Genomic DNA, 18959 nt, shown 5'->3' on the forward strand with positions numbered 1-18959 from the left:
ATATTAAAGATAAATCCAAGACAAAGAATATGAAATTATGCCTTTATTGAAAGAAGGAATAATTCATTGCACTCCACAACCACATTAGTTTCTTCCTGTGAATTCAGGTTTATCAAAAGGTGTAGTATGAAAAACATCAATAAGAAACTGCATTCAGGAAACTCCCCATTAGCTGAACTAAATCACATGTGACTGGCTAAACTTAAGATTCTGAACAAAAAGAGATATTAATACTGAAAATAGGTATAACACAGACAATAGTCTTCCCAATATGAGAAATCACAGTATTTTGCAACAAGTACTTCTTTTTACTTGTACTCTGCAAAAAGGTACCGACATGTGACTTATGGCAAGACGATGCAATAAAAATAATTTCAGGTATTTTTATATAAAACAAAAACAAAAAAAATGTACAAATTAAATAACACTTTGCTACCACGGGTCTTCTGGTGTACGCAATCTTAAATTTACAACCATTTCCACCACGCAAAATAAAACAGGAAATTCATGGGGCAAAGAAAAAGTTCATTTGGCTCATTTCATCAACGAGAATAGTACGGAGTGCTGCAGTCAAAAATCTGGATGTGGGTTTGCTGCTACCTCATGCATGTGCTCAGACATCCACCGACCTGGAATTGTTTCCTGTCCTTAGCTCAAAACAAATAAAAAATATAAACAACCCCCCCCCAAAAAAAATCTGTTTTGAAGACTACAGTAAACTTATCTGACCCCTGAGTTTCTAATGCAAAACTAGTGTATGAAATACCTCATTACAGTGTTTTGTAGTGCAAGCTAGCAATATGCCTGATCGATCAGAGGTATATCAGATAGCACCCAAGCCAACGAGACGCCAATAAAGGTTATTCTGTTGGCCAAAGAACAAGCAGTGAGGGAGGTGGCATCCTGCTGTACATCTTTATAAACCAGCAGTTCCATTGCTTCAACTTCTATCTATAAACGTTTTTTTTTTTCATAGAAAATATAAATATCCCTGAATTAAACAGATTCACAGCATTTTTTTCCACGAGGAAACCAGTGCTCCTACCATAGTGCGGCCATCAAGTGCATTTGCAGTTTCCAGTTACAATCCCAACTACTGTCCAAAGCCCCTCCCCCTCTCTCTCGACCGCCTTCATTCACTCTCATTGTAAATGACGGTCCGCTTCCCCCTGTTGCGGGTGTTGACACGTTGTCTTCGCTGCGATGTACTGTATCCGGCTAACTCGTCACTTTCATCCTCCGACGCAGCTGGCTTTCGCTGTCTTAGTTGGCGACCTACCATCCTCTCACCAGCACCAGACCGTCTACGACTTCTCATCTTTGGACTGCTGATGGATCCTGAGCTAGAGCACGAGTTGTCAGAGCCAGAAGAAGACTTCTTGCTGTCAGAGTCAGAGTCATGGCTGCTCTCGTTGGTGTATTGCGGACGCTTCTCATTTTTCTTTCCAGGCCTGGTGTGACCAACCTCCTCATCTTCTTCCTCAGAATCAGAGTTCTTATCCTCGTTGCTGTCAGGCTTCCCTACTTTGGGTCGCTTTGAAAAGCCTAACCTGCCATTTTTCTTGCTCTTGGCCACTGGCTCTGTTGGTTCCTCCTTTTCTACCTCGGAGTCTGACGAGTATATTCGTTTCCTTTTGGAAGGAATTTGATTGGCAGTGTCAACAGGCGAGGTTCTATTTGAATTTCGCTTGAGTCTTCCCTCGGGTTTAACAGCGGCCACCTTGCTCCCATTTTTCTGTTTGATATGGCTCATAGATTGCTCCCCAGAACCAGAGTCGTCACTGATATACTTCTTTTTAGGCAGAGTTCGTAGGCACAAACGTCGGTTGGACGCACTGTCTGAATGATCCGACTCTTCATCGGACGAGCCAGTGGAGCGTTTCCTTCTCTTCTTGTTTTTGGGTTTGTATGACTGCTCCGAACTATCAGAGGCTGAGTTGGCGCCGCGAGGCCATTTCGTTTTGCTCTTCTTCCTTGTTTGCCTTTTTGTCCTACTTTCGGCTTCGAAGTCATCACTGGAGTGACTGCTTTCCTGTTGCTTCAGTCTGACGCTGGTTGGTCGTGTCCTTCTGGGGGCGTCGCTGAGCTCCTCCGACTCTGACCCACTACGGTTAGCTGAGGCAGGTATGTGAGAACCCTGTGATTTGGAAGATGAAACTTGACGCAGTTTCTTCGACTCATTGCTTCTACCGCTCGTTCCATTTAGCTGTGGATGTTCATTATGGTTTTGCTCCGTTTCCTCTTCATCCGAGCTGACAGGTGATTTGGGGCAAGTTGATTTACGTTGGCTTTGCTCTTTGTCGGTTGGTTTTCGACTTTTTCTTGTTGCAGAAGTTGACCTTGCAAAGGGACCCTGCTTCACATTAGCAGGGCTGTCTGAAGCAGCTTCCTGCTCAGACTTACTTTCTGACTGGCGTTTTGCACTGTGTCCATTCAAACAAGGTGAATTCCCTGTAGAAAGACAGAAGTGAAAGAGAATTAGAACATATGTAGAAGAGAAAACTGAGCAAGTGGAACTTACCATCTTTTGTCTTGGTGGGCTTCTTTGAAGACTTTTCTTTGGCAAATTTTGCATCTCCGTTCGGTTGCGTGTGGGAGTCAGATGAAGCCACGCCGGCGTCATCACTCTCTTCATTGGACTCTGCAGTGGAGTCGCCGGTGTTCTGAGAGGCTTGGGTGAAAAAACAAGCAAAGAATGGTTAGCGTTACCATTTTAAACAAGCTGGGAAAAAAAAAAAAAAACAAAATCGGCGGGATCGCCACATTTTTATGTGAAGTTCACCTTGTGTCGATGTTTCGCCGTCTGATTCAGAGCTGCTCTGAATCACGGCAGTGCGTTTGCTGGTCCGAGCTGTTCGTCGAGGGCGGATGGCGCTGGGATCCTCCTCCTCTTTGTCATCATCTGACGCCTCCAGTTGTTTGATCTTGTTTACAGCTGCCCTCGCAGTTTTCCTCTTCAGACACCTGCGGACCATGATCTTGTCGTCGTCAGAGGCCTGGGACAGACCCTGCCGCCTCTCCCTGCGGGAGGTCCTGCTGCTCCGCCCATTCATCTCTGCACCACCATCTGAAAAAAAAAAAAAAAATGAAGCAGACGGAAAATATTAGTCACTTATTACGATCGGTCATCACATGCTGCTGGTTCACTGTGTGAGAGTCAGATGATACAGTAGCAAAGGTTTCGGGAGCAACGAGGCTCTATTTGTGTGAGAAAGCCATCATTTGATGTCTTTGGAATCTGTTTCCAGGGCAAAATTCCATCCACAATGAAAAAAAACCCCACAAAAAACATAATTACATCGTATTGTTTCCTCATGAAATAAACAAACTTTCAGCACTGTAAACGACATGAAAATATTCTGAGGGACTCCAAACTACTGGGAGGTTTGGGCTGCGTATTGGTCTGACCTGTCCATGTCTTCTCACTCCCAGTACTGATTCTAGTTGACCGTGTGCTCCTGCTCCTTTTGGTCCAGGAGGGGTAGCGTTGACCTGATGCTGGAGAGGACACACCGCCCACTTCCTCCTCAGCTTCACTGTCAGATTCTTCCTTTGCCTCTTCCTCATCATCATCATCGTCGTCGTCATCATCATCGTCTTCTTCTTCCTCCTCCTCCTCTTCATCACTGTCACTTTCAGCAACTGGAAATAAAACCACAGTGAGCATTCATTTAATTTTAATTTAAAGTACACATTTAACTTCTTATGCCTCATCCTTCATCTGGTGATGATGATAAAAACCATAACAGTTCAATTATTGATTAGTTATTGATCTGCCATCATTGACTACATACTCAGCTCCATCACCACCAGCTGCGTTGCTACAACTGCTAACAAGGGCAGACTACAGCGCGTCAAACGCTCTGCGGAGAGGGTGACTGGCCTGAGACACTCCCTCATGAAGGAGGCTTGATCCATCACAACCAAAACATCCAGCCTCCAAAACATTGTATGTAGGGTTTATTCTTATTTTTAACATGAATGTGTTCATATTTATGGCATACTGGCTCTGAAGTGAAACCAAAGACAACAGCTACAATCTCTATACAACACTCAGGATCATTTTACTTGGGGTCACCAACCTGTAATCCTCTGCTTCCCACTATTTGCTCTAGTGATCCTGTGCTTTCCAGAGTGTTGTCTGGAAGACCCTGGACATTTCTGCTCCGACTCACTCAGCTCACTATCGCTGTTGGACTCTAAAAAGGGGATGAAAGAAACTATTACTAAAGCAATCCAAAACAAATTAGTCAGACACTTGATTTTTGCATATTTTTGAGGCTTTACAGGGGTTGTCAATTATTTTCAGGTGACAAAGCAACAGACTGGGTTCAAGCACCTTTGCAGCCAGAGTCATCCTCTGAGCTGTTCCTGCGACTCCTGTGCGCCCTCTCAGGAACAGACACTTTGACTGAGGTAGATTTGACTGCTGACGTTGGCTCATCAGTATCCTGAGTTTTGAATGCATGCCTCTTTTGACTGTAGACGATATTGAAAGCGACATTTTTGATACAGGATTTTGTCTTAAATTAGCGATGCACTTGCAATCTATTCAAGATGAAGCACATGATATGCGCTGAATGACTGTTTCGCCATACCTGGTGGGAGCAGACTGATCCGTCTGCTGGGTCTTCTTCCTAAACCTCTGGCTGCGACGGAGCCTTTCGCTGCTTTTAACAGCAGTTTTGTACTCTGATATGATTGTTCTGATCTGTTCTTCAAAGAAGGCAGAGAGCCTCAAGGTCATGCTGTATATCTGAAAGGACAGAAAGTTCAGCCACCGCTGTGCAACCGTCATACATTTTCAAGCCTGATATTGGAACCAACCTTGGAGCGCTTGTTCGGTGTGTACGCTTTTGCATTCGCAAATATGAGACGGATGTCTTTGCAAAACTCTATGGGATTTTCATAGTGGTCTTCCTCCAGAGTCCTCCTAACGGTGCCAAAATCCATCGGTGTTGCAATGATATCAGTGTAGTCCTGAAGATTAACACAGTGTAGAAATATTATACATGATGTTATTTTGTATAAAACTGAACAAAGCCAACTTAAACTCACAGGGTAGTTCTGTGGATCAACAGGCTGTCGGAACGGTTCCGAATCCTCACACTCGAAAATGTAGTTGAGTAAACTTCTGCACTGCTCTTTCCAGGCATCTCTGTCCGGCAGGACTTCCACAGAGCGCTAAAAGTTGAACAAAACCCGAGAATCAGTCCAAAAGTTCTTGGTCTAATATAACTATTTTCTTTAACCTGGCGCAGCCTATGTCCTGAGGATGTACCCGGACCTTCTGTGTCCTCTTCCTGTAGATAAAAAAAAATACATATATACATGAGGAGTCATGGCGTCTACTTTAATTTTGTAGCAAATACGTCGCCAACACAAGTTTCCCATCTACTGTCAGTTACGGTGATGAGATTTTCACTGACTTTACACCATCTATTGTAGCCAAGAATGACAACAATTTAGTCAACAAACTAGTATCCAACTTCCTCAGACATTGCATGTAATGCTAAGTGACGCAGCTGGGTGAATTTCTGATATTTGCTATTAATTTCTAGTTTTTCCCAACAAATTTTATTTTTATATTGAATTAATTTGTACGTGAAAAAAAAGGAAGGCGAACGAATATCAGTGCTAGAACTAGGCGGTGTTTAAAATTCAACCCTTGATTTTGATGCTGCAAAAAATTAAAAGAAAGAAAAAAAGTACTAGAAATTCATATTCAATATCTGTAGAGTAGAGATATACTTCCATAACCATTCAGGCTCAAAGTGTCTGAGCAACCATAAGAATCCTGGCAGACCCCCTTTCATGTTCAAACATTACTTGGTTTGGAAGTGATGGTGAGCACCTGCTATTGTATTGCACTCAATGGAGTTGCAATACAGGTTTGGCTGCGCTTTAGTGAGGCTCACTTATTTCTAAGGGTCCTACCTCATCATCTTCATCCATTTCTTCAACAACACTGTAAATCTCCATGATGTCTGTGCAACTGGGATTACTGTAGAGTGGGGGGGGGAAAGGCAGCAGTTGTAAATGTCAAATTACTCGGGCATCACAAGGCAACCAGTCAATCGAACCTAAACAGTAACAGAAGCTTACTTGACAAATTTCTGAAGGACGTTGGTGATGATCTTTGCAGAGTGAGCAATCTTGCTTCGTGGCTCATTGAAAGTACGAGCGTTGTGTGCGATGTACCTGACATCCCAAATTAACGCAGAGAAACGCCTGGATGGGGTTGAAGGAATATGATGTTCCAAATCAGAGGGAAAAACTTAGAATCAAAGTCATCTGTACTAGTAAAACGAGCGTGGGTACCTGTAGAATTTGTTCATGAGGCGCAGCCTGATGGTGCCGAGGTCAGTGGGGTACGCGATCACAGTACAATATGTGGGATACTGGACCAAGTCCACAGGACCAGAGAATGGAGCTGCTATCTCTGTGATGGATGGCAGCAAAGCGTCAGCGAAAGAGATGGATCCAACTTGTTTACTCTGTAGCATTAGGGAAGGTGGTGTTGACATACCTATGGCGAGGAGTTGTTCAATTCCAGCAATAATCCGTTCACATTCCTCGTCCCTGCTTCTTTCCCCCCACTCGCCATGCACAGGCTTGTACATCAGCTCGGTCAGTTCCGAAACAGAGACGGGGATCCCACCTCCATTTGTGTCTGTGGTCAAAGCAAAATCAATATTCAAGGTCGTAGTTGATATAAAATGCCTGAAAGCAGCTGGAAATCTCTGCATTGATTGAAAGCTTAAATTCACGGTTACAGTCCCATGTAAATGTGTGTTCACAGAAAGACATTAGCTGTACTCACAGGAATAAATATTTAAGACGAACTACAAAAAATGTATTTACCATCATCCTGAATAGGTTCGACATCCCATGGACTAAGTTTCTCTGTTTCACCATTGTCCCACCTGAAAAGAAAATAATGCCCGGTTTCAGAGAGCCACCTTCTACAAGCTAGTCGCATACGATTCGTGACCATCTCACCTCACTTTGAAGCACTGGAAAAGACTGTCTGGGTAGTCTGGTTGGTATGGCTCCTGACAGATGATGGTGCCAAACCACCAGGCATCATCTATCACTGAGCGAAACCTGTCATCTGCAAGGAGAGCACATCAAATGCAGGCGTTCACACACTTATATGTGCACATGTGTGAGACCAGCTCATATGCAGATTGAGAGACACACTGAAGTACTCATTAACTGAAGCCAACTTACTTGGTTGCCAATTTCTCCGCATTGCCTCGTCGTAACTTTGTCGCAACACCAGGAAATCAATAACATCCGGCATGTCATGGTACCTAAAATAATAAATCGTTCATTGTAATTTGCTCAGAAGCTTTGTCTGCTACTGTAGCGAATCATCTGACTGTTTAAAATGAATCTAGACAACAGACTAATAACCCATCCATAAGAAATGAAAACATTTTTTCTAATTTCAGACAAAATTCTTGACATCAAAGTGTCAGTGCAGTAAAATATCAAATGTATTTTCCAAGCACCACCACGAAAAAATGGGAGCATAGATGCCGAGTTTGAAATGCTTACTTCACAGAGAAGGACTTGTCTGTGATCTTTCCTGTGCCATGATCAATGAGGCTGAGCTTCAGGCAGCAGAGGGTAGGAGGACAGACTTCATACTTGATTCCAGTGATCTTCACAAATTCTTGGTCCTATGAAATAATGTCAAGAGGATTATAGAATGACTGAACAGTGCCTATTTTTACTGTCACTTTTCATACCCGTAGCACCATCTTTCTCCAGGGTTGTTTCTCCAGGTTGATGGGGTACACTTCATTCCGCCTCACTGCCTCCACATAAGCTTCATGACCCTGCCGAAAGTAAATCACCTGGCAGAGAGAACAATACATATACAATGATTGACATCAAAGGCGTTGAGCACTGGAACAGAGATATAAAAATTATGTTGACGTTCTATTGCTAATACCTCTTAACGTGAGTTTATTTACACTTTATGAGAAAATGACAGCATGAACATGTACCTCATCACCCATTTGAGGAACAAACGGAGATTTTCTGGGAATGACATCAGTGATCCAGATTGAAGGGCGGAACTCATTGGACACTTCTCTGTTGATAGATGGACGAGGCTTTGGCCGCTGAGGAAGACAAAAACATTTCAATAAATTATTGGTTGCAACCCTTACTTTTACCTACAGGATTGAAAGTGACAACTGACCCTTGGGGACTTGACCTTTGACTTCTTTGCCTTCGCTTTGCCTTTCGTCTCAGGCTTTTCCTCTTCGTCACTCTGCGGCTTCTCTTCCTCTTCTTCGTTTTCTTCTTCTTCCTCCTCTGAGCTACTCAGCTGGCGCCGCACTCTCTTGCGGGAAGATAATGGCGTGGAGGGTTGCAAGTTGATACCAGCATCGGCGGTCCAGTCTGAGTACTCGCTGGATGAGTGGCTGAACGAGAGAACACACAATAACTCATCGACATTTGTAAAATTGGAGATAGTTTCTTCGTCAAGGAGTTGGAATATTCGTTTTGTACTGTACTGTAGTCCAGTTTAACCAACTTTACAACAATCACTAATTGTAAATAACATTATTCAAACAGTTGTTTCTATAAAATTACATTTTAAATTAGATCATAAACGTTGATTTAAATCCTATACTAGGCTGGTATCGATACACAGTCATCAAATAGTGAGGTCACCAAATGAACCTACAGTGCTGTTTCCCAATATTTATTCAAAGAGTGAAAACATGATGACGGTGCAGAACCTCTGCGATTCAAACTAATGGTGTGTCCACATTACAATATATCGCCAAACTGCGTCGGGCTATATGTTATAATCGATACCCGGGCCAAGTATTGAAACAACAAACATACAGCCGTCTTGAAAGACTTGCCTCACAAAAAGTTTGCAGCAATTCTTAAAGACGCCACATGATGGCGCCGCTACGCCTGAACAAAAAGTGAATACAGCTGCAGAGAAAGTGAAAAATAAGGTGTCAATTGCCTCTATTATACAGTCCGGCTATTGTTCTCTGCATGAAATGTGGTCAGTAAGTGTAAAGAACACCCACTGTGAAGTATATACCGGAACTTGTTTTTCCCGTTTTGAAATTCCTGGTAGGTGACTTGAGTGCAGTTAAAGTATTTAATTATCTTAATTCTCGAGCAGCAGCAAATTTGAAGCTTGATGTAGTTTCCACTTTACACAAGCAGATGGCGGACATCTGTAACTTCAATCTGAGCTGAACATTTGTGGGCATGTTTCTATCGTAGTTTTGGAGTATATTTAGTTTACTGAAGTCCCTCTGATAGTACGTATCGCAGATGAAATTCCTTGCAACATATCAATCATCACAGAATCTCTGTATCGTGATATTATCATGATCGTGGGCAAAACATTGTGAGGGACCCGGTGATTCCCAGTGATGTCTAATTTGACCAACCTCTGACTGTCACTGTTCCACTCCTCCTCATTGGAGGAATCCAGCTCACTGCCATCAATGTCATTGTCCTGGAAACAAAGAAGATTATTGGTCATAGAACTAAGTTCACATCAGTGTCAGTCTCTGGTCAAAAGTGCAGTACCTCAGAGTGCACATCCGAGCTTGCAGTTTCCTCTCCTTCTTCACAAGACAATTCAATCAAGTCTGTGGCATTAGAGCGGCTATGAGTTCTTTTTGTGCTTGTGGTGGGTTCGTCATCAGAATCATCCTAAAAAGATCAGATTGCTTAGAAGATTCAATCATACAGCACATTATATAGAATTTAATGTACCAAATGGCTTGCGGAGCAAGTTTAGAGGTGAAAGTTTTTGAAATAAAGTTAAAACAGCGCAGCCATTATCAAAAAATTATTTATTCATCTGCCTAATAATTTCTCCAAAATTATTTGGAATAAAGTTTGGTGTATCATCATTAAATTCAATGATCTACATACACGACAGCTGTTGTATAAAATGCGCCTCCTCTTCATGTTGTACAAGGCGATCTCTTCATCACCTTTGGCAGTCCGAATCTCCTCTTGGTCCCTGTTGAACGTTACCAACAAAACAATTTAGATAAACATCTTTCAAAATGAACAATCAACAAACAGAGTGCATATACCTGTAGCTGCTCGGAGGAAGTTCAGGTACCACCACTCGGCGTCGCCATGCCTGTAGGTCTCTCTCAGTGGCTATTTGGCTGCGCGGCGCATTTTGGTGCATCTGCCGGACACCTTCCACCTGTCCACTTCGGCGCAGGCCCACATTGGGTGGAGACTGAATGTCCACTCGCTCATTTACAGACACTGTAGAGACAAAATGAAAATATTGAATGGGGATATGAAAAACAATTATGGTTGCAGGGCAGGTCAAGGGTTGTGGTGAACACTCTTGGAAGAGAGTAGGGGGAAGGGCTTGGAAAGGATGCTAATCTGCACCCTGTTGAAAATGCAACGACTGTAGAAGAGTGAACTACAAAGAGTTTATATGTTGGCCAACGTTTGGTGAAGAAAAAGAAACTGATCTAGCAAAACAGTCATTATTTAATGCAGCTGGCCAAGACAGAAAGAATCGGATTGAAAATCAGTGACGTCTGCATTGTACCCACTGCCTCGTTACAAACTTTGGCGCTGTTCAGACCATTCATGCAAGTAAGTATGGGCCCATTGCAAGCTCTGGCAGCCAGTAATGCATGTTGGTAAGGTCATTTTCAATGGCCTTCATAGACATTGAAATGAATGCAGTGGGACCAGCTACGGCAGGGGATTGAGCAGCATTATGCATGTCATACAGCCATGAAATGAATACCTCTGCGTGGAGTACTGGGTGCCGGAGCTGGGGCTTGCCCCTGGGAGACAGCTTGGCCGTCTGCTCTGCCTCCAATATGTCCAGGCGCCTCGTTGCCGGCAGGACCCTGTCTGTCCTGTTGCTGCTGCAGCACTCGAATAGCTTCATCAAGAAGGTTGCCCACTCTCTGCGTGGCTGCCTCATGCTCTGCAGTCTGCTGGCTGATCACCTGCTCTACCACTTCACCATCACCTGGAAAGGAGCGTTAAAATATAACAGTCCTCTTCAGAAGCCGTGGATTGTGCCTTACTTGTTGCGACGTATCCCAACTGAGGAACCAGGTGTTCAGCAGCAATGTTCTCTCGTCCCGGAACAAGACGTTGGTAGCTGTGTTGAGTCATAAACTACAGTGAGTCAAGTTATTAGAAAAAGCACATATAATTTCAACGATAAGTGCCTCCAGCCAAAGTTCATTTTTCTTATCCAGGAAGAAATCGAGCAGCATTTCATGACCAATGCAGACCATTTATGTCACGATGTCTGCCTTTTATCCATTTCTTCCTTTGATCTGCAAAACCATATTGCAGTACTGCATTTTGTTGTGCCAATATATGTATACTTGGAAGTAAACTGTTCTTGTTTTGGAAACAAAAATGCAGAGACATAACAAGGATTGTTAATTGTGAATTATTGAAAAAGTAACAAAAACTTAAGTTTAAAAAAAAAATCATTTTCAATAGACCGATGGAGTTACTTTCAGTATAGTTACAAAAGATGAATAAAGTTGCAGAAAAATGTTTTACTATTGCAATCGACATTAGATTGTATCAATCAACCAAGTGTTGCAATTCTCATTTCTTAACATTCTACCTGGGTGGATGAGGGTTTCCATCCACATCCACAAGGAAAGGCGGAGGCATGAGATGAGGTGCCTGTTGAGTTTGTTCGTCAAGTACAAAGCCATTGGCATCTCTTATCAGTGGTCTGTAATCTGTATGGAAGAACACCTGATCTGGAAGCTGCACGGATGAAATGAGAAGAGTACACAGCCATTAAGATGTACACAAGTTTTTTTTCAGTATCACAAGATTCAATAACAGTATTTAGTTATTATAACAATATATAACATGAGAAAAACCAACAATACGCACCTTCTCATATGGCTTTGAACTGCCGAACCCAAAGATAAGCAGATGGCCGTGGGAGTCTGTGCAAGCGAACCGCTGACCATCAGGAGTGAACTTGCAATCAAATACAGCACCGTGACCTTGACCTTCAATCTAGAATAGAAACATAGGCCAGATAAAGAACAAAAAAAAAATAATTAAGATACAAAGAAGCAGGCAGTGTAGTCATCCTATGGGCAAGGACACAGAGGTGTACTACCATGTTAAAGTAGTGCTGCGTTTTCTTTCCTCGCAGAAGGTCCCAGATGAACACATTGCCATCATGGCCAGCAGAAAGTATGATCCTGGGGTCAAAGGGGTGTGGCTCAAGAACAAACACCTCAGCTTCATGGCCCTTGGGGGGGAAAGAACAGTCAGAAACCAATAACCTGAGATATACATTGGAAACAAGAAAGAAATGGAGATTACTTTGAGGATATGTAGCAGCTGTCCGGTGCAGGAGTTCCACACTTTGAGGAGATGGTTGTTCACTGCAGTGATGACGGTGTTGTCATGGCGATCCCATGCTACCATGGTAACTTTGGGCTTAAAGTAACTTTCTTCCTCATTTGTCGTTTCCGCTCTGAGGAAAAAAATATTGAAATATTTATTCACCAGAGCAATAACATTTTATATCCATTCCAGTTGCTGCTAAACGGCTTAAAACTAAAAGACTATTCATAAGACACTGCTGTGTTCAATATATACCAGAAATAAAATGTTAATTTCAGTGAGAAATAAAAGATTGACATTTAAAAAAACTTTGTGATAATTGCCGAAATAAGCATCCATCAACAAGTAATAGCACATCACAGTACCCTGGCAGATTGGCTGACATGTTGAGGAGAATGCATCGCCACTGCTGACGCTGATGGAGCTTCCAGATTCTCGCAGTTCCATCTCGACTTCCACTGACAAATCTGAGATGGGACAATTTTAATCCAACCACCACTATGACGTATACATGAATCCTTTCATTCAAAACTTTATAATTTCTTAAATACATAACTATATATGATACCTTTCACTCAAGTGGCAGAACTGGATGCTGTCCACTTTGTCCTGTATCAAACCGAAAAAAAGCATACTGAAAATCCTAATAATTGTGTTAACAATAATAAATGTTTTTTATTGTTCTCACAGTGTGTTCATGAAGCTCCGATATCTTTTCTGGAGTTCCACTACCCAAGTAATAGATTCGAATGACATCATCAGTACTTCCTGTGGCTAAGAAAATCCCACCTGAGAAAGAAGAAAATAACAGTTTCAAAATTTGAATTCACCACATAATTGTGGTTGAAATCTGGCTCACAGTTTGATCACATGATTGCAGGTTTATATTATTATTTGTATGAAGTTTACATTGACCTTAACTTTTGACAAGCATGAATTATCTACGCATCTATGAATTACCTGGGCTGAAAGATGAGCACACAGTCTGAACACCAGGTCTTGGTCGCTCAGTGAACTTGTGAGGACGATCACTTGAGTAAGAATGGAAACAATTATTATTGATAATAAAAAAAATATAACAGTAATAACAATTTAATTCATGTTTCATATACATCCAGTGAGGGTCACCATGGGGACCTGTTTTAGCTGTTTTAAATCAGCATAACTCACCTAAAGTTGATGTTGTTTACATCCCACTGCCAGAAATAGACGGTGGCATCTGTCCCAGTGGACAGCATGTAGCGCTTGGAGCCCTTGGCAAATGGTGAAAACTGAAAACGACACGATACAGGCTTGTGAATAACTCCTTTCTTTAATAAATAATTACAGCCCTTATAATGTCTTTGTAAGGAATAAAATTGACCAGTTTGAAAAATATAAAAAACAATGTACATATAATTTGATTTAATTATTCTTTATCGTAAAGCTATATATTAATAATGGGAAGAGTGTCTCACCTGTAGAGAGGTAATGGATCCACTGTGCCCCTGCAGCACAGCAACAGGTGCACAAGTACGAAGGCACCACACACGGATGGTTTTGTCACAGCTTCCTGCAGCAATGAGTGTGTTTTCATAACTAACAGCCAGGTCTGTGATCTCTGCCGAGTGCCCACGCAATGTTGAGTGAAGCCTTCCATCAAATGAAGACCAAATCTTTACCAAGCAGTCATCTGAGCCCTGGAGAGAAAAAAAAAACAAAGCTGGCGTTAGAGCTCGCTGACATCATCAGTAATCTGAACTGCAACATCAGACAAATGTAAGTTAAATAGATCTCATGCAGTGTCAAAATCTGGATCTTACTGTAAAGATTCTGAGGCCGGTGCGATCAAATGCAATGCAGTACACAGCAGACAAATGACCCAGGATTCGTCGGTGCAGGCGCATGCGCTCGTAGTTGCTGACAGGATTGATCGAGCTGTAGCGCTGTACCCCTGTAAGCTCCCTCCCTCGATGAATCTTTACTGCAAGGGAACAAGTCATGACATCAGAGCGGCAGAATTAACACATCCTAGGAATAAACCCATCATCGAAACGCACATCAAAATAATGTTGAGTTACAGACAAAATAGTTACCCAAACTCAGAGGTTCTTTGCAATTTAAAGGCCTCTCGGGTGGTCTGCCCCTATGAAGGGCTGCATATGATGAAGCTTTACATTGCACGTTGTCCCAATCTGAAAAGGACACATTTCAGAACCACAGAAAAGGATTACAAATAGTTGAAAGATATATACAGGAGATGGTGAACAAAATAATCCTTATATATAGACTATAGTCTCTATGGACTATATAATATAGACTGTTGTCTACCTTTTGCGTTCCGGAATACTGACTGCTTTCCAGACCCCAGCAGAGAGTGCACACCAGGGACACATGATGGCACTTCTTTGTCAAGAAGTGGTCCAATTTGCTTACATATCTGTAGCAAATGATCAGGAGCGATATGTTTGTTTGCAGCAACCTGGCGGAAGAAAAAGGCGACAATGTAAGAAGTAGTTAAATGCAATGTCAGTCCAGATACTTACGAATGCCACTTGATAATGTTAGCATCATACACATTAGGACTGCAATGACACGTTGCCATAGTTGGCTACAATCGACTTAATTTTTTGCAGACTGGTTCATAAGTCAAGTAGTAGTGGCGTCATTGTCCTTTTAGTACATATGCTGTACGAAGAGAAATGGCTAAGGCAACAGGTCCATCAAGACCCAAAAGGATAATCTCACATCACATTTTGAGTTAAAGGTCAAATCTAATGTATAAAAACATCGTTTACATGTGTTTGTTCACATGTGTCACGTGAATTTGGTGCAGTGCAGGTCTGACAACGCATGGAAGAAACAGGTTCCAATCTACACTGTACAGAATGGATTTGACTATTAAATGAACCATTTCATTTTCAATAAGCTGTTTTAGATTTCAAAATAATTTCAATAGGATTCAACGTTAGCCTATGCATATGGTACATTTTCACATTTTTTGTTAAGATCTGTAGAAGTTATTGCTGGAGACCGTTATGAAACATAACACACTTTTTTTTAATGTGACAGAGGTGCCATGAGCACACACTACTCGCAGATCAGTGGGCTTCACATCGCCATCGAGTGGGCGAAGCTTTGAGCAAAACTTCGCTTTTAGACCAATGAAAGCGACGGTTGCTATCCAAGTCACGCGGAGATAGCAATTCTTGCAATCTGATTGGCCAGCAGCGCGACGTCAACGTCAGACAGAAGCCGAACTACCCACACCATCTGCAGTAGTCTGAGCTAAATATCGAACATTCAGTCAGTCCATAACGGTTTTTAAGCGGCCAAGTCGCATTCCACGATAAACCCAATGTGTGTACAACATATAGCGACACCTTGATCGTCCGCGATATGAATGCGTACAACTGTATCAAAGCAAAGGAAGAACAAAGACCGTAAACAAGCACGAAGCGTGCAGCGTCCCTCTGTCACAAGACAATAATAAACACCTGCAAGCGACTCACAGTTGCTCACAAGTCTTACCAAATCTTGATATGTTCTCGGGTGCTCGTTTCCCTGCCAGTCCAGTCTCTTGGGCAAAAGCTGCGTGAGAAAAAATGCTCTAGTTGAGCGACCAAGCACAAGAAGCTAAACGCATATGCTAACAAAAACAGTCCAAACGGTGACGTTTAAATCGGTCGAACTCCGTTAAAAGCCGGTCACAGTCAAACATAACGACTTAAGTTAGCAAAACAAGGGTCGCGAGTACACACCTGATATTCCTCAATTCCTCTGGCGAGGGCCTGTATGGGGTTGAAAGACATGGATTAGATCTACTGAATCAATTTCTAAAACGTGAGCTAACTATTGGAAAAACAATACACAGTTGTAGTGACGGCATGCTAGCTTACCTCAGCCACAGCCTGAAATGGACCCGTAGATAAAAAACGAGATATCAAATAGTAGAGCTCTGGAAGAAAACAGTCAAAATGACCCGATATTCATTAGCACAAATGTTATGTTTCTTAATTGAATCTGCAATTTGGCATGACTTGTTCCGCTTACCCGACTCTAGGAGCGAATTGTTCCGATTTTTGGCCATTGAATCGGACGTGAATATGGATAGATGAAAAAAAATAGGTTAACTTTGCGACTCCGGCAGACAATATATATATTTATTTAATTTGGCCTGTGCAGCTCCGACCCCCTCCACAGTTGCTCCCGCTTTCTATTCAGCCTGTTTTCAGTCGCCATTGGAAGGTTGAGGCCTCGGATACACGACTCACTTCCGGCCTGCAGCCGCACACAGGAACAAGGGGGCAGGGAGCTACGCGGCCAACAAAGACGCAAAGCATCTACGTTCTCGCTCAAAATTCACTTTAGAGCCATTTCGAACAAAGCCACGTTCAAAGACAAGCGTATCGTTGTCGAGGCTTCTTTTTGAGGATATGCAGGAACCAAACACGATCGCTTATACGGGCATTTCCTTGTGACGTCACCATAAAGCTATATTCTTGAAATGACATTTTGACGCTCGCATTCTTTTATAGTGAATGAACGTCATCGGACATTGAATCATTTGGGTTCCCTGATATTTCGTAAACATAATTTCTACCGCTTTGTTTTTATTTTCACCCGTTTAATGTATGTGAATCGTTATTATTATTTGCCTTGTTTTTGTGTTGTGTTTTGTGTTGTTTTGGTGTTCTAAAATATAAGCAAACGTCCACATTTTATCACAAATAATTCACTGCTATCTATGTTACAGACAGGTTCTGGTCATACAATTAAAATGTGAAAAAAAGTTATTTCATTCATAAAGTTAAACATGTATGCTATGATCATTCATTGCATGCAGAGTAATGTATTATATTATTTATTTTGTTTTCTATTCATTCTGCCGATTTTAACTGACAACCAATGTAAATCCCAAATTCAGTGTCACAGACAATTACAATGTTCATTTAGGCCGATACTAAGAAAATATTCCTAGAAATGCTGCCCAACTGGAGACTATGAACATGAAAAGTATGAGCATGTACAGAACTCTTATTTTAGTTGGGGCTCCTTTCTACTGAATGACTGTTGCGTGGCACTGCTCAGGTGCTATGAGAGCCCAGGCTGCTCATAGCACCTGCTGCTGATCGTGGCTTACAGCTCTTCTGCATCTTCCTCTTCACAATACCCCACAGCTTTTGCATGGTGTGAAAGCATGGTGAGTTTGCAGGCCCTTTTAGAACAGGGAGAACATAGTCCTTAAACATGTTATTGGTGTCAAGTTGGAAAATGAAATCTGCATGAAGTTGGTCAGCAGCAGGAACCATGAAGTGCTCCAAAACTTCAGACAGACAGCAGCATTGACCTTGGACCTCACCCTCACCATTGAATGGGTTTTGTGCGATTATGCCCATTGCTCCAAGACCTCTTTCTGAGGTAAACGTTTTCATGAAATGCTAATTATATGGCCTGTGCCTGCATACAGGTGTATTTATTTTTTCTCTCCAATGACCCCCGTTGTTAACTTCGGTTCCATGAGGAGGAAGTAGATGGGCAGGGCTTACGCTGCCTATAGAACACGCATGTGCTCCCTCATGTAACTAAACATCGTGTTCACTGCGTACATGTCAACCAACTCCAAAGTAAAATTTCTTATAACAGATAAAACACACCCAAGGAAAAATACAAACTTTAATAAGAATTTTTAAAACATACATGTCAAATGCAAAACATTTCCTTAAAAATAATGAAAAAAACTGTACATAATAGAACCCAAACCACAAGAAAATCTGCAGAAATTAGCCGAGAAAATAACACCCTGATAATCTGTATATTTAACTAAATCTCTGAGAAAAACATGGATTTGGTTATTTTGAAATGTCAATTAGTAGTTACCAGATTGCAACTTCCAATCTATTATGAAAGACAAATTATGCTGCTTGAAGAGTTCAACAATTGCCCCCCGCATGTAACTTAATAATCATAACTATGTAGGTAAAGCCAGAACCGAAGGAAGATGAACATGACTAAAATAATCCCTTCAAAAAGCGATAAAAGAATGAAAAGTAGTACAACCCCTCCCGATACATTCCATGATTCCACCAATACCCAATAAATTCAAAAAACACAAGAAAAAGAAAACAGGTACATAGCACAACCAACAGGTGGAACTATTCTGTAACCTTGTTGTCCGCGTTGTTGTCCTCATTTTTTTCTGGCACTGTGGTGGTCTAGAAAATATGGACAAAAGTCAGGCCACTGCGTCAACACTTGGACACTTCAGGACGATCAATGGCAATAAAGAGAAGTGAACCTCTTTAGTTTGGGTGTCGCCATTCGCTACTGTATCCTCTGCTTTTTCTGTCTGAGTATCCTTCTTCTCTTCTGGCTGTTTCTTGCTCGTTTCCACCGCTTTGGCTTTCACCGTCTACACATCATGAACAAACCCAGAGCATGAGAGAGACAAGAAAGGTTTATTCCAATGAGCTTCTATACTAACTTCTTCTTACTGACCTCCTCAGTTTTGGTGCCTGAAGGTTCTTCTTCTGCATTAAGTTTTTGCTAAAAAATAAATTGGAAAATAGTCAAAATAAATATCGCCGAACAGCAGG

At 41.9% G+C, this 18959-nt stretch overlaps 1 protein-coding gene across 2 annotated transcripts; it reads right to left on the reverse strand.

The window, feature by feature from the left end:
- Nucleotides 1-47: 47 nt before the first annotated feature.
- brwd1 (bromodomain and WD repeat domain containing 1) lies at nucleotides 48-16790 on the reverse strand. 2 transcript variants are annotated; one of them, XM_053874132.1, is made up of 44 exons: nucleotides 16417-16789; nucleotides 16263-16321; nucleotides 16125-16154; nucleotides 15895-15954; nucleotides 14695-14845; nucleotides 14460-14558; nucleotides 14187-14347; nucleotides 13842-14063; nucleotides 13555-13655; nucleotides 13345-13415; nucleotides 13073-13173; nucleotides 12953-12993; nucleotides 12750-12851; nucleotides 12361-12514; nucleotides 12152-12286; nucleotides 11917-12045; nucleotides 11636-11784; nucleotides 11076-11152; nucleotides 10787-11017; nucleotides 10101-10284; nucleotides 9934-10024; nucleotides 9583-9708; nucleotides 9441-9508; nucleotides 8216-8441; nucleotides 8019-8135; nucleotides 7758-7865; nucleotides 7564-7688; nucleotides 7234-7316; nucleotides 7003-7114; nucleotides 6865-6926; nucleotides 6530-6673; nucleotides 6322-6442; nucleotides 6106-6231; nucleotides 5938-6004; nucleotides 5253-5303; nucleotides 5059-5184; nucleotides 4828-4980; nucleotides 4599-4756; nucleotides 4340-4479; nucleotides 4083-4199; nucleotides 3409-3642; nucleotides 2783-3067; nucleotides 2522-2671; nucleotides 48-2451 (listed from the first exon to the last, which is right to left on the reverse strand). In XM_053874132.1, exons 1-44 carry the CDS (start codon nucleotides 16451-16453, stop codon nucleotides 1133-1135), a joined length of 6603 nt encoding a protein of 2200 aa, XP_053730107.1. In that variant the 5' UTR covers nucleotides 16454-16789; the 3' UTR covers nucleotides 48-1132. The 2 variants fall into 2 exon arrangements, with proteins under 2 accessions (XP_053730107.1, XP_053730106.1); XM_053874131.1 differs by having other exon boundaries at nucleotides 4828-5184; nucleotides 16417-16790.
- Between the last annotated feature and the right edge of the window lie 2169 nt (nucleotides 16791-18959).

Source organism: Synchiropus splendidus, chromosome 8, assembly GCF_027744825.2.
Source record: "Synchiropus splendidus isolate RoL2022-P1 chromosome 8, RoL_Sspl_1.0, whole genome shotgun sequence".
Classification (NCBI taxonomy): Eukaryota; Metazoa; Chordata; class Actinopteri; order Syngnathiformes; family Callionymidae; genus Synchiropus; species Synchiropus splendidus.